The sequence below is a fragment of the Saccoglossus kowalevskii genome, chromosome 17 (genome assembly GCF_978046115.1).
Source record: "Saccoglossus kowalevskii chromosome 17, keSacKowa6.1, whole genome shotgun sequence".
Lineage (NCBI taxonomy): Eukaryota > Metazoa > Hemichordata > Enteropneusta > Harrimaniidae > Saccoglossus > Saccoglossus kowalevskii.
In genome coordinates, this window is record NC_140657.1 from 2352364 (window position 1) to 2368449 (window position 16086).

The 16086-nt window shown below is 33.7% G+C and overlaps 1 protein-coding gene across 3 annotated transcripts in view; it reads left to right on the forward strand.

The window, feature by feature from the left end:
- The first annotated feature begins 57 nt into the window (after positions 1-57).
- LOC102807030 (carnitine O-acetyltransferase-like) overlaps positions 58-16086 on the forward strand; it is a 67996-nt gene continuing 51967 nt past the window's right edge. For 2 of the 3 annotated variants that reach the window (XM_085492084.1, XM_085492086.1), the window contains exons 1-9: positions 58-164; positions 3820-3947; positions 7166-7366; positions 8696-8782; positions 12103-12221; positions 12532-12585; positions 13776-13944; positions 15033-15207; positions 15670-15845. In XM_085492084.1, the coding sequence (XP_085348210.1) occupies positions 3906-3947; positions 7166-7366; positions 8696-8782; positions 12103-12221; positions 12532-12585; positions 13776-13944; positions 15033-15207; positions 15670-15845 (1023 nt within the window). In that variant the 5' untranslated portion in view covers positions 58-164; positions 3820-3905. The remainder of the gene's footprint in view (positions 165-3819; positions 3948-7165; positions 7367-8695; positions 8783-12102; positions 12222-12531; positions 12586-13775; positions 13945-15032; positions 15208-15669; positions 15846-16086) is intronic. The other variant, XM_085492085.1, reaches the window with a different exon arrangement.

The following is a 16086-nucleotide window of genomic DNA, read 5'->3' on the forward strand; positions in this document are numbered from 1 at the left end:
ATAATTTTATTTGATCAGCATTTTATTAACTCTGTTAGGGGGCCTTTGTTGACATTGTGCCCGCGCTGAAAGTGATCGATCGATATCAAGACAACTTCTCCCAGGGAAGGGGTCAACGACTCCAGCTAGCCTTCACAATGCTCCGGCCAATGGCGAGAAAACTTGTAAGTACATGCTGTGCATTTTCCTTAATCATAGTCAAAAACTTCTGATTTTAAGAGCACACTTTCTATAACTGAAAACATGGATGTGAAAGTGAAGACAAATAAGACCGGCCGGTGTTTTCATGACTGATCTGATCACATGTTATGAAACTACTTGATGACGCAGTGGTAATACCCCGGTATGGTAATTCCGTCTCATACGCTGCGAAAGTTGGAAAATTTGTTATGTACCTGTTTGAAAATAGATGACTGCGTATAATAATTCGATACATGTTGCCATGTATTGATGACGTCATTAAGAGAGACAAGTATTTGTAGTATGTTATGAAGCGAAGTTTATACAGAAGTGACAACTATACGTCACAGACACGGATCGGCTGGAGGGGGCGTGTGAAAGTACCCATGAATACTTGCTGCAATCCCTGGGATTAAGTGGTTCCCATCTAATCCTAAACCTAAGGGTTCTGCTCAAAATAATGTTTTTTAATGAATCGCAGCATTCATGATTTATTTTTAGTTTCAAATGTATATTACTGGTTCCATATCGCATAATGAAACTGTTACTATATGATTGCCTAGTACATGTATTATGATTTTAGACATTAGTGGCATTCATGTTTTGGATTTTGGTACATGCCAACTCGGTCTTAACTTTTGAGTGTGTGAATGATTAGAACCAAGTCGGCACATATGCCAAACAAAATTTGATCTCGTCCCTATAGTCGGAATCAAAACTTGGCACATGCTAAGATTGACTTCCTGAACGCTTGGCATGAACTGTAGTCCAGTCCTTGATGGTGAACTTGATGAGAAAGATATGATCGGAAGCTTCAGAACATTTATAAGTTTTATTAGTATACAGTGTATAGAAAAAAAATACATTTAGTTTCATGTTGACAGCTCAACAAGGGAAAAAAAAAAGACATATAAGGGGTTGATTTGAGCACAAGTCAAATATGGCTTCTAAGTAACATGAATATAACTGCTGTAATCCGTCTGCAAACATGAAGAATTAAGAATATCCAGTACATGCCAAGATCCCATAATCTGAATATACCTATAGTTATAGTGTTAAGAAAGTCATTTTGGATTAGACATTGTCTTTAGAATGTAGTTTGTTTTGTATTTCTTTCTTCTCCTCCATTTAATTATTTAATTTACATGTCCCCTTCCAAAATATTATCATTTCAACATAAAACTATAAGAAAAAGAAATTCAAGCTCAAAATCTAATCTTTCAATTTTTGCAGCAGACATTTGGTCAGCACATTTTATCATGTAGATCTTGCAATCAACAGAAAATCAAAAGTTGACTTGTTTGTCATCTATGTTTGTCAAGTATTGTTTGTGTTTACATATTGCTTTGGCAGACTGGCTGTGCAAGAGAATTAATAATAATATTTTTAAATTTAACAATTTTATGTTATTCTATTTTTTTATTGTATTTTAAAACATAACTAGCAATTTATATAATTCATGAAAAGATTATAATTATGTTAGTATTACTGTAAACATATTCATTTTCACTGGGTTTTCATTTTGCTATTTTTGCTGATAGGGAAAATCCGCTGAATTAAATTTATTTGAATATGTAGAATTGCAGTAGGACTCAGTGTTAAAAACTCATTGTATGGTTGAAATTGAAAATTAAAGTTGCCTGTCCATTGAACTGGCTGGCTGAATTGCCTCATCATTTCATAAGTCTTTGAAAAATCTCAAGACTATTTTCCTGACATTAGGAAACTTTGGACAACCCAATTTGAATAGCTAGTAAAAACATGATGTCCAGAGGGACAGATAGTCTGTATATTCACCTGTCCTAGCTGAAATATGATTGTCTGGGACAGGTGGACAGGCCCTAATTTCAACCCCTGCATTGAATATGCTGAATTTATCTAAATAGTTAAATACCAGTGAAAATAAACGTCTCTACAGTACTGGTACTTCAGTATGCAGTATTGTAATTACTAGTACTTTTCTTTTATATTCATGTATTTTGCTTAAATCTTTGTGTTACTGTAAAACCATTTATTTTCACTGGTATTTAATTTTACTATTTTGATGCTTTGAGCAATATTCACTGGGTTTTTTTAGTTCACAAACTTGGCAAGGAAACAATGAATTCTTTTGTTATTTTACATGTCTCTTGGATTTAATTTAGCAAATTTTACTTATCGGCAAAAATAGCAAAATTAAAAACCAGCGAATATGTAATGCTTTTACAATACCTTTTGTAGCTCAAGGTTCAGGGTTCAAAGTTCAAGTTGTCAGGAATTGATAATAACAGTGATTAGTTCGTCTACATTGGCTTATCGTGTCTGTTCAGAGTTCAGGTATAGCTTCTTGCTATTGGTACGGAGAGGGGATACTTGAAATATGCATGTGGAGAATTGGTCTCTGTATTCTGTATCTAAATATATAATCCTAATAACTACCCTTTATATAGCGTTTTTCTAGAAAGATCTTGGTAGCAATGAGCTTATTGTTCTACCATACAAAAATGAAAGGTTTCTCCATTTGCCACCCCCTTACTGAAATGGTATCTTCTCAATTTTGTTAGCACTAGTTGATCAAAGGTTGTAGAGTTTTGTACAATTTGGTGTAAAGCTGTGTACTAGGTGTGCGTTAGTTTACATGGGGTGCTGCTTTGTCCACTCTCATTAACCAGACTGTCAGAGTGATCGTTGTAAGTTAATGATATTTTAAATTAATTTACTGTATCAACACATTGTTATTGTATTTAAGTTACTCAGTATGTCCTCTCTCTCACATGATTTCACAGCATTATACATGTAGTACCGGTGCTCTTCATCTACAAATATTGCATTACTAGCACAGGACACAAAATTTAATGATGCCATGAAGGTATCAATCAGTCAAAGGCATTTTTAAAATGCTTGACCTTGTGTTTTCCACCTGGGGTGTATTGTGCCATATGCATGAACACTACCGGGACTAGTAAAGGTAATACATCCCGGTATTTTCGGGGTACAAATTAATTCAAATGAAGGTGAATAACATTTTTTCCAGAATTATGAAGACAGTAGTCATTGAGTACAAAAAAAGTTTATTAATACAATGTACTTGTCGAAAATTATTGCTGAGTGAAAACAATAATCCAGAGCATTAAATTATTATGTCATTGTAAAACCTATTGTCTTATCAGAGCTAAGCAATTTTTGTTTTGTTTCAAGTACATTTATTGTTGTCATATACTTTTGCAATTAAAAGGAATGTAGTCTGAATATGCGAAATATTATAATATGTATGTTATTATTACTCATTCATAAATCAGTGTTCTTTCTAAGCCTTGTTGTCATCATATGAGTAACTTTTTCCTTAATGACACAAACTCTAATGTTAACAAATAATAAAAATATTTAAATCTTTGAATGCCATGTTTATTCTTGGCCAAATCTTATATATCATTTTACATTTTGTGTAATAGTACAATGTATTATGGAAGACGATGAACTTGACAAATTTGCCCTCACAGGTTTACCTTGATTTTCTCACACAATATGTTAAAAGTTGCTCTGTACCAAATTGGCTTAGAGGGAATACTCATAATGAAACTAATCAACAGTAACTTTATTTGGTATATGTAACATCATAAACATCAACTCAGATATTAGTTTTTTCTGCCTCCATTTCAGGCGCCGAGCTCTCCCTGATGGGAGTATAACACACACGTGTCAATCTATCTCCTCTGTAAACAGTCAGCACCACCACCATTACCAGTATGGGTGGGTGTATCACTACATCCAGACTAAGATTAATTGAAGTAATCTATCTTGTCATTTCAGTTTTCCCTTGTGTGGTGCTTTGATTCTTTCCTTTCTCATTTCATATCGAAGATAATACTAACCCTCTTGTTTCTCCATTAGATTACTTGTTTTTAATGCATGCTGCTTTTCTGTGCTTATCTAACACCATGTGTTTTATTCTTTCCTGTTTTGGAGAACAGGTTTTGCTGTGTTGTGAAGTGAAATTATGCGTTAAAGCGTTTACTGTTTGCATATTTATTTTAATTTAGATGTCATTCTGATTTTGACATCAGGCGACCGTGAATGGCCATCATTTAGTAACTTGAATAGGAAAGATTGGAATTTTCTAAAAAAGACGTCGAATCAAGTTTAATTTCTGAGGTTTTATAGATTTATGAAAGTAAATAAAAATTCTTTAAAACATTAATTTCTGAGTTGTTCAAAGTTCCTGTATATATAGGGCCATGTAGTTCATATCCACTTTAAGAAGTTTTATACCAATTTGAAAATTGCGTCTTCTTCATGCTTTCTATATTAGTAGTTAATGCTTTCAGGATAGCCAAATTATAAGTGTTAACCAGACAATGTTATGAAAATGACAACGTTTATTATTTTTTCATATCTCTAAATTTTGGTTTGTGTGCAAAAAAATCATTATTGATACAAGTCCTAAAATTAATTTAGTGAGTTTCCAGTGTGGTAAGTCTCAACAAATTAAACAGGTACATTTTTTCTTTGCATAATACTGAAAATATGTATTTACCATGATACTAACACTACTGTAAACAATTTATTTTTTGCGACAATCAGTTTTCATAGTTTAGACCATTAGAACATCTATAGAATGCTTGTTGTGTGTGTGTGTGTCCCTTACTAACCATATAATGTAAAATAATGCAACAAACTTGTGTCTATATATACCAGTAGCTATTGTGGTATGCTACAGTTCAATATGCCTTGTGCGTCATTGTGGACCCCCTAACTTCATAACTATTATCACTTTTGAGGGTTATTTTAAGATCATAACAAATTTCTTTATATATTTACTTATTTATTTATTTATCATTTATTGGAATGAATGAAAATGAATAGAAATTATGCACAAATAAAAAAAAAATGAAAGGATTTTTGACTGCATGTTGCTGTTTTGTTGTTGCCTACTGTTTCATACCCAGTATACCTCAACAATGCTGTAATCACAGACACACAATGAGCAATCTTTATTCCAGGGTATCCTTCATAACTTGTGCATCACATGGTTTAACCTCTGACCCTATAATTTAAAAGTGAAATAGAGCCTAGTTGCATGTGATTGCCTTCACCTCTGTAGTGCTACGTTAAGCAGATTCCATGACTTATTGAGTTGTGTACATTGTTCTGAATTCTGTTACCTGATCTGACAGGTATTGTTTATTGTTTTTGAGTTCTTTCCTTATATGGTAGTTTGAAAATATGTCCTGCAACATACAGATGAATTGTCTCATGAATTTTCACAATTGTTAGTTGCTAAAGTTTTGCTTAATCTATAATTGTTCATGTCAAAATTTTGGGGAAACATTTTGCACAGTTTCCTTTATGTTTATGTGTTTTATTTCTGAATTTTTAACAATATGGATAGAATTTCTCAGTCACTACATGTATTGATCAAAATTCAGAAACAATTATGCAGGTTTTAATTTGTGTAATTTGACTGGCATTTAAGGCTCAATAATAATCTTAGAACACTAAAAAATACTCAAAACTTCAACTGTCTTTAATTTTCACTTTTAAAGTGTATCAAGAACATTTTTCATTCTACATTTACATTACAACCAAAACAATTATGTAACTTTGAGACAATTGTCACATTTAGACTGCGTACTATAAAGATACAAGCATTTTTCACACACTTCAAAATGAAGATTACAAGTAATCAATATCTGGTAAAAAAAATGATAAACACATGTTTTATACTGTATACTGTAAAATACTTTATTTTTGCTTAAAATTATTTTTTGCTAAAGTAATGATTCAGTGAAAATAAAATCCAGTGAATATACTTTTTTTTCCTATTTTTTACATTCATCTCATCAAAAATCAGTGAAAACTTCATACAAAACGCCCAAAAAGCCAAAATTAATTCTAGCGAAAATAAATTATTTTATAGTATTTGCATATAAACATTAGTATGTACATTATGAATGGAAATAATTACAGTCACATTAAACAATTTAATAAACGTCAAAAAAACACAAACTTTGCTTCGATTACTAAAAGAGCTAATAAAATTTCATTAAATTTCATCGTGCTACCAGCAAAATTTGTATACAAGTAAAATTGCTTGCGTAAAAAAATAATCTGGACTTTTTTTATAACACATACAAGTAGGGTCAGGATGTACATGTATAGGGCAAAGTGGATGTCTGGTATTATCGATTTAATTTTCATAAATACTATTGTACATACACACCTGGACCAATTAAGTTTATAGAAACATAAAGCATGCATATATGCATTCATTTGTTTCATGATTCAGTTCAACATGGCCGACTAGTAGGTTGTTTTGGTTTGAAAAATGGATTTTTATTTTGCATTGTCAGATTTTCATAAAGCTTGGTATATGCATAGAAACAATACAATACCCTGATGCATGTTGCTTTGTTTTTTCTACATTTGATTCAAAATGGCTAACTGATGGCCATTTAATTTTCACAAAATGCTGTACAATTAGATATGTCACTCTAATGCAAAATCAGAAATTTTAAAATTACATAAACAAGTGCAAACTGCTGCACCAAAAATTTAGCAGAAAAAATTATGATATTTATTAAAGTGTTAATTAGTTTCCCTTGTTTACTATCAAATTTTAGTAGAAATTTTCAATGTTGTAAATATGCCCAAAACATTGACACATTATACAGTACATCTGTTATAAACTACTACTGTACCATTGGTACCATTCTGAAATATGTCAACCAACATACCCAGGTACAATCCAGCATGCATGCATAGCCAGATAATACTTCACCCTTCAATTAACTCTTTTCCCGACTTGCTTGCATCATTATGTTATATGGCTTCTCTTCTTATAACAAAAATTCACAGTCGGCACTAGTCCATTAACTCTGACTTTTTTGATATAATTGCTTTTACAGATATAGCTGCAGCATGGCAAGTATTGTGTTCTAACAATAACATCTTTCTTTGTGGCTGACCCTACGTTGTACTTAACACTAAATCTATTAATTTATTACAGATGAATCAGAGTATGAGACGCGTTAAAAAGATGACGGCTCCAATGCAAATTTCCGCAAAGGCCCCAATCATGCGATCATATTCATCGCATCAAAGTTCTCTACCGAAACTTCCAGTTCCACAATTTCAAAAAACTCTACAAAAATATTTACTAGCTGTACAACCACTTTTAACTGAAGAGGAATTTCAACACACTAAACAGGTAGAGTCATCATATTGTACTACATGTGTACATGCATAAATAACATCATTCTATAAATAAGAACGTACCATAAATAATATTGTACTATATCAATTTTTCGTGACCCATATCAGATTTATTTAACTTGTGTTGTGATTTTCATATGATACTAGGTTGAACATTTACTTTTTCCATATTACTCCAAAAATTACTACATTTTTGATATCCAATTTATCTCCTGTACACATTACTGTTTCGCCAGAAAAACAATCATTATTTGTGTGCGCATGCCTTAAGCTTCTTGATGCGTCCTATCATTTGCATACTGAGACACTAGTTTCACGTTACACGAAGTACGGGCTAAGATTTAAGCTGATTTAGGCTTATCTAGCATATTTGCATTTCGGCAAGACCCAATTGCGTCCACGCACAGGAAGGGCCAGTCGTTAGCATGGGCTAAGGGCCGCTATCAGTCGGTGACCTTTGGCTAGCCACTATTTACGAACGAAAAATGGATGACACGCACGATGTACTATTTCTGCTGCTGACATGTTTCGTTCTAATTTTGAAGTGACGTGCACAGGAACGCGAGAAAAGACGGACCCAACTTATTCGGATGCACAGAAACAGTATACAATGGCGTAACAGAATACATAGTTTTATTAATGCATGTCGTAGACAGCGAACCAAATTTATTTTGTCCACGATTGGAGCTGCTGTACACTCTACTACAGCGACCCGATCAGTGTGGAAGCGAGCGCAGAGTAATGACTGGTGGAATAGAGTCGTTATACGAACATGGGACAATGCAAAGGAGAGGGCGCTTAGTCCTGGGCTGAGCGTTCGCGCACACTTCGTTAGCCCGTGCTAAGGGTCTAGACCGCGTCTTAAATTCGGATCAGATTTAACCTGTACTTAGCATTCCTTAGCCCGTGCTAAGCGTTCACGCACGTTTTCTTAGCATGGGTTAAGGAATTTGACCTCTTAGCCCGTGCTAAGGAGCTGTTAGTGAACGCAACTACTGTCACTTGCTCATACTTTGCAAACAGTTTATCATTTGCAATTAAACAAATAATTTACTTTCGGACTCATCAATGAATTTACGATTTATAGAGACATACAAACATGTATTGACAACATTTTTACCAAATTACAACACAGTAAATCGGCAAGCAGTAGTAGTGGTTCATGGGGAAACGAATCCAAGGTTGGGCTTGGGAAATGCAGAACTGCAAATTCCTCAAATGCAACTTCTAAGGGCAATGGTTGTCGTGATTGGTCAGTATTCTGTAATACAGCTCATCTGATTGGTTATTACCTTGTTATAAAAATAACTTATTTCTCTTTCAGATTGTCGAAGAGTTTGGTAAACCAGGTGGACAGGGTGAAGAACTCCAAATGAAACTTGTACAGAGATCTCAAAAATATGAAAATTGGGTATGAATGTTTAATTTTATCTTCCTCAAATATCTTCACAACATTTTTCACAGCCTGCAATTCCATCTGAAGTCTGCCCATCAAATTACAGCTTCCATATTTGCTCACTATTAAAAGTGCATTTTTGAACTCCAAAGTAAACTTTTGTCACCTTTCAACAACATGTATAGTTTGTTTTCATATTATATACCCATTCTACCAAATGTGTATACTCATTCTACTAAATGTTTATACCCATTCTATTAAATGTTTATACCCATTCTACCAAATGTTGAGGCCCATTGTACTAAATTTTTATACCCATTCTAGCAAATGTTGAGGCCCATTCTACTAAATGTTTATACCCATTCTACCAAATGTTGAGGCCTGTTCTACTAAATGTTTATACCCATTCTACCAAATGCTGAGGCCCATTCTACTAAATGTTTATACCCATTCTACTAAATGTTTATACCCATTCTACCAAATGTTTATACCCATTCTACCAAATGTTTATACCGATTCTACTAAATGTTTATACCCATTCTACCAAATGTTTATACCCATTCTGTTAAATGTTTATACCCATTCTACCAAATGTTTATACCCATTCTGTTAAATGTTTATACCCATTCTACCAAATGTTGAGGCCCATTCTACTAAATGTTTATACCCATTCTACCAAATGTTGAGGCCCATTCTACTAAATGTTTATACCTATTCTACCAAATGTTGAGACCCATTCTACTAAATGTTTCTACCCATTCTACCAAATGTTGAGGCCCATTTTACTGGATTTTTATACCCATTCTACCAAATTTTGAGGCCCATTTCACTAAATTTTTAGGCCAATTCTACCATATGTTTATACCCATTCTACCAAATGTTGAGGCATGTTCTACTAAATGTTTATACTCATTCTACCAAATGTTGAGGCATGTTCTACTAAATGTTTATACTCATTCTACCAAATGTTGAGGCCCACTCTACCAAATGTTGAGGCCCATTCTACTAAATGTTTCTACCCATTCTACCAAATGTCGAGATCCATTCTACTAAATGTTGAGGCCCATTCTACTAAATGTTTATACCATTCTACCAAATGTTGAGGCCCATTCTACTAAATGTTGAAGCCCATTCTACTAAATATTTCTACCCATTCTACCAAATGTTGAGGCCCATTTTACTGAATTTTTATACCTATTCTACCAAATGTTGAGGCCCATTTTACTAAATTTTTAGGCCCATTCTACCAAATGTTTATACCCATTCTACCAAATGTTGAGGCCTATCTACTAAATGTTTATACTCATTCTACCAAATGTTGAGGCCCATTCTACCAAATGTTGAGGCCCATTCTACCAAATGTTGCGGCCCATTCTACTAAATGTTGAGGTCCATTCTACTAAATGTTTATACCCATTCTACCAAATGTTGAGGCCTATCTACTAAATGTTTATACTCATTCTACCAAATGTTGAGGCCCATTTTACTGAATTTTTATACCTATTCTACCAAATGTTGAGGCCCATTTTACTAAATTTTTAGGCCTATTCTACCAAATGTTTATACTCATTCTACCAAATGTTGAGGCCCATTTTACTGAATTTTTATACCTATTCTACCAAATGTTGAGGCCCATTTTACTGGATTTTTATACCCATTCTACCAAATTTTGAGGCCCATTTTACTAAATTTTTATACCCATTCTACCAAATGTTGAGGCCCATTTTACTGGATTTTTATACCCATTCTACCAAATGTTGAGGCCCATTTTACTGGATTTTTATACCCATTCTACCAAATGTTGAGGCCCATTTTACTGAATTTTTATACCCATTCTACCAAATGTTGAGGCCCATTTTACTGGATTTTTATACCTATTCTACCAAATGTTGAGGCCCATTTTACTGGATTTTTATACCCATTCTACCAAATGTTGAGACCCATTTTACTGAATTTTTATACCCATTCTACCAAATGTTGAGGCCCATTTTACTGGATTTTTATACCCATTCTACCAAATTTTGAGGCCCATTTTACTAAATTTTTAGGCCAATTCTACCATATTTTGAGGCATGTTCTACTAAATGTTTATACTCATTCTACTAAATGTTGAGGCCCACTCTACCAAATGTTGAGGCCCATTCTACTAAATGTTTCTACCCATTCTACCAAATGTTGAGGTCCATTCTACTAAATGTTTCTACCCATTCTACCAAATGTTGAGGCCCATTCTACTAAATGTTTCTACCCATTCTACCAAATGTTGAGGCCCATTCTACTAAATGTTTCTACCCATTCTACCAAATGTTGAGGCCCATTTTACTAAATTTTTAGGCCCATTCTACCAAATGTTTATACCCATTCTACCAAATGTTGAGGCCTATCTACTAAATGTTTATACTCATTCTACCAAATGTTGAGGCCCATTTTACTGAATTTTTATACCTATTCTACCAAATGTTGAGGCCCATTTTACTAAATTTTTAGGCCTATTCTACCAAATGTTTATACTCATTCTACCAAATGTTGAGGCCCATTTTACTAAATTTTTATACCTATTCTACCAAATGTTGAGGCCCATTTTACTAAATTTTTAGGCCTATTCTACCAAATGTTTATACTCATTCTACCAAATGTTGAGGCCCATTTTACTAAATTTTTAGGCCCATTCTACCAAATGTTTATACCCATTCTACCAAATGTTGAGGCCTATCTACTAAATGTTTATACTCATTCTACCAAATGTTGAGGCCCATTCTACCAAATGTTGCGGCCCATTCTACTAAATGTTGAGGTCCATTCTACTAAATGTTTATACCTATTCTACCAAATGTTGAGGCCCATTTTACTGAATTTTTATACCCATTCTACCAAATGTTGAGGTACATTTTACTAAATTTTTAGGCCTATTCTACTAAATGTTTATACTCATTCTACCAAATGTTTAGGCCCATTCTACTAAATGTTTAGGCCTATTCTACTAAATGTTTATACCCATTCTACCAAATGTTTAGGCCTATTCTACTAAATGTTTAGGCCTATTCTACTAAATGTTTATACTCATTCTACCAAATGTTGAGGCCCTCTCATTTGCCTGATTGTAGTTTCTTTTGAAGCAAAGCCATTCGTTGAAATCATGCCTCTGCTTATGTGCATAGTTTGTTGTAAATATTCCCTTCATGGAAATTAAGGCATTACTTAATTGTTGTTGTTTGATGCACACATCTTGCTTTGACACTTTTCAACAGTTTTTGACATTTTGTGTGACAACACAGTGTTGTGTAACGTCACATGATCGAGGATGTAACTGATTTGTTTTGTTCTGTTCATTACAGCTTTCTGAATGGTGGTTAAATGCAGCATATTTAGATTACAGAACACCTGTAGTGGTTCATTCCAGTCCTGGAGTCGCCTTCCCACTTATGGATTTCAAAAGTGAAAAAGATCAGTTGAGGTGTGATTTGATTGTCAGTCTTTGAATGTACAGTAGAATACAGGACCAGTAGTATCATTCCCATAGCCATAAACTTCTGATATCACTTAGGCCAAATAAACCATATTTGAAAAAAATAATATTGGTTAGGTTCAACTACAGATGTGAATAATGACATCTAAGTGAAATTAAGTGCTGGACTTTCTCTAAATTAAATGATGTACAATAAAATCAAACAAATAATATGTAGTGTCCAGTTCTTGTTATTGTAATTATTTAAACGTCTCTATTATTATTATTATTATTATAATTATTATTATTATTATTCTAGTTTTGCTGCCAAGCTGATATGTGGAGCATTAGATTATAAAGATGTCATTGACAGGCAAGTTTTTTTTTTTACTGTGTTTACTAGAAAACTAGAAGTCTACCCAGTAGATTCTAAGTAATTCCTGCTTTTGGGTGAGCACCAAAAAGGTTTCAACTAACTAAGCCCAAAATTTATTAGCTAACATGTGTGACTCGGGCGTACCATGGAGGCAGTGTTTGAAATTACTGTCCATCCGTATGCCCAAGGCGATTATATTTACATTCAGGCTGGTAAACATTTAAATTTACATTTCTGGTGCTTTGGTAGAATTTGTTCATGGCCATTTAAAATTTTGGAATGCAGTTTCACTAAATAATATTATTGGAAAAAGTTTAAAGCCATTCTTCTCTGAAACATATTATAGAGAATGCAACAATTCAAAATGGGGAATTTAAATTATCTGTTTTAGTGTAAGTAGAATGTTGAGTCTTTGGGGTGCTTACACATTTGAAAATAATCATTAATGCATGGCAGGTAACTGGAAGAGCAGCTAACTTTAAAAGTTACCTGCCCTGGTGTCTGGTAAACAATTTTGAGAAATTTCAAATACTGGTTATGTCTGCAGGTGACTGTGTTTAACCAGGCCTGCTTAACACTGGTATAGATCGTTTATTTGTTTTTCATTTCTGCCAACCAGCAAAACAGTAGCAAAATAACATTGTTATTTTAACTTCAGGTACAAATGTACAAACATATGTATGTATGCAAAATGTAAATAAATGCTATGTCCTATACAGCACAATCTAATTGCCTTTTGACAAGAACATGGTTGAACACCTCTGCCATGTACCAATACTACCAAACATGCAATATACAGGTAGATTTTTTTCCAAAAATTTCAAGAGACATTTAACTGGGAACTGAACCCAGTACAACAAATATATCAAAACGTATGCTGCATTCAGGGTATTCTACACTAAGATATGTTGGTGTTTTAAAATTACATGTTGCTATACTATAATTTTGAAGTAGTTCTGTGAATAGCGACCATTATGTGAAATTGAGGCACTAGTGTTATAGTGGGGGAGTCGTCATATGTGCATGTAGCAAACATAGCATGTTGTTGTTTACAAACGAAAACATGCATTGTTATAGCATGGAGGTAATAAGAAATTAGGACTCAATTTCTGTGTGTGCACAGTTGATGACCCCTCCACTATATTATATTTCAATGTTTTTAAATGTGTGCATATTTTTAATTTTAGAGAAAAGATTCCAATTGATATGATGGGTGGGCACCCCTTATGTATGGATCAGTATTACAAATTACTATCATCATGTCGTATACCAGGGACTAAAAGAGATTCCATCGTTGTTTATCCTGGTAATAAGAGCAATGCTCCAAGGCATATTGTAGTAGCACATAATAATCATGTAAGTACCATGCTGTATCAGGTGATTGTCACTTTCCTGTGATTTATTATTGTGGTTTTCTTCTAAAATCAGATTAGTTACTTTTTATATGATATCGACTCTAAGTATAGACTCTAAGTAGACTCTAATCTAGGCGTCAGGAAAGATTGAAATGTTCAAAAACTGACACCCAGATGATGGTTGATTTTCAGAACTACACTTGTTTGTCATATTTTACTAACTAGGCATGGCATCTAAGTGAGTCATTTGCAGGTACATTGTATGATCGGAAATTGGCAAATTTATTCTTCTTAGAAATATTCATTTAAAAATAAACTTTTAGTCATCAGTGTTATAGTCTTGAATTTTGATGTCACAGCAATAAAAATGGTACTATCGATTGGTTTTCTTCATGTTTCGTTGAATCACACATGGACTGATGAACTTTAGCATGCATATCACCACGTTCCATTGTGAAATATAATTTAGTGATATGTCACAGTGATCATGTGATAATTACTGTCTGTTGATGGGAATGTATGTACATGTACTTTAACATGTTGGTTGTACCCTATCAATCCCATGTGGCATCTTTTGAGCAATACGGAATAATAACAATCCTAAGTGCTTGTTCTCAGTGCATGTCAATAAACCAAGCAAAGAACAGATTATATCCACTTGATGATTGACTCCATTTTCTCATATCCTTTCGCATTGTAAGAAAAAAAGGATAGGGATTCCTTGTCTGCAAATGAAACCATGGTCTACATTATCAACCGAGAACCATTATTTGACATCTTTAGAAATCTGAATGTCTTGCTTGTAAAACGTGCTTCCAATCAGAGTTGGTATAGAATTAAGTCTTAAAACAAAATGGCAGAATGTTGGACTGCCAAAGAGGGCGCTCTTTAATACACTCTCATTTAGAAGGACTTGCCATGGTAATAGTGATGAGACAATGACCGATAAACAAACTATGGCTGGTAAAGATGCTGTCAAAAGAAATATATGAACAGTCACCAGCATGCATTTCTTGTACATGGAGGGAGCTTTTTGTCAATATTTACCGTAACATTCTGAGGTTAAAACAGATTCTACTTCTTTTGCAGTTCTTTGAATTGGACGTATATCACAGCGATGGTAAGCATCTCACTATGGAGGAACTCTTTAACCAGTTGGAAAAGATCTGTAGTATGTCACCACAAGCCACTGACCCAGTGGGTATTCTTACGACAGAACACAGAAATACATGGGGGAAGGTTTACAAGAAACTCAAGAAATTAGGTGAGATTTAGGGACCTTCTGTAATTACAAATAATTTGTACACTTGAAAGCAAATGAGTGGTCTTGGGACTCTTATCTGACATATTTAATAGCTTGAATTAATATTTGAAGTATAAACATAATCATCATGTTATAATACATGCATATGAACAAACATTATTAGGTTACCTCTATAAGCAACACAAAACCACATGGTGTGCTATACCACAAAACTAACATTAAAGTCATACGGGCTCTATACTACTTTATAAGTGGGAGTTCTATACCACTTGTATGAACTTTAACCTTTTCACCACCAGACCTTCATGTCAAATTTGTTTGCTCTTTTTTATATGTTATTTCTCAGTTTGCCAAATTGGTAAATGAAATTTGAACTCAAGTTAAAAAGATGATTAAATTCTAAGGTTTTTTTTTTTTTTTTTTGAATATTTATTCAACTTGTTTGATAATTATTTGTTCTAGATAAAGTAAATAAGAAGTCGCTGGAGAAAATAGAAAAGGCCATATTATTATTATGTTTGGATCGACCTTTGACCTATGACCCAGATGACAGGTTGAGTGCCCTAGGTCGCCAGGTGTTACATGGAGATGGTAGTCATGGTAATGGTGGTAATAGATGGGTTGATAAAACAATACAGGTATGAAAGCTCTATTTGTCAATTGTGTTCACATTGCTTTTTAGTTTTATCTATTCTAGAGCAGTGCTTTTGTGTACCGTATAATACCTCATATAAGCGCTACCCTGGATTAGGTGTCAGTACAATAGAAAAGGTGATAATTTTCACACCAATTAGGCACCAGTCAAAATTGAATGTTTGGGTAAAACCGTGAAATTAGCGCCAGGGTATTCCCTATCTGGCCGACGTCCGCCTAACACTT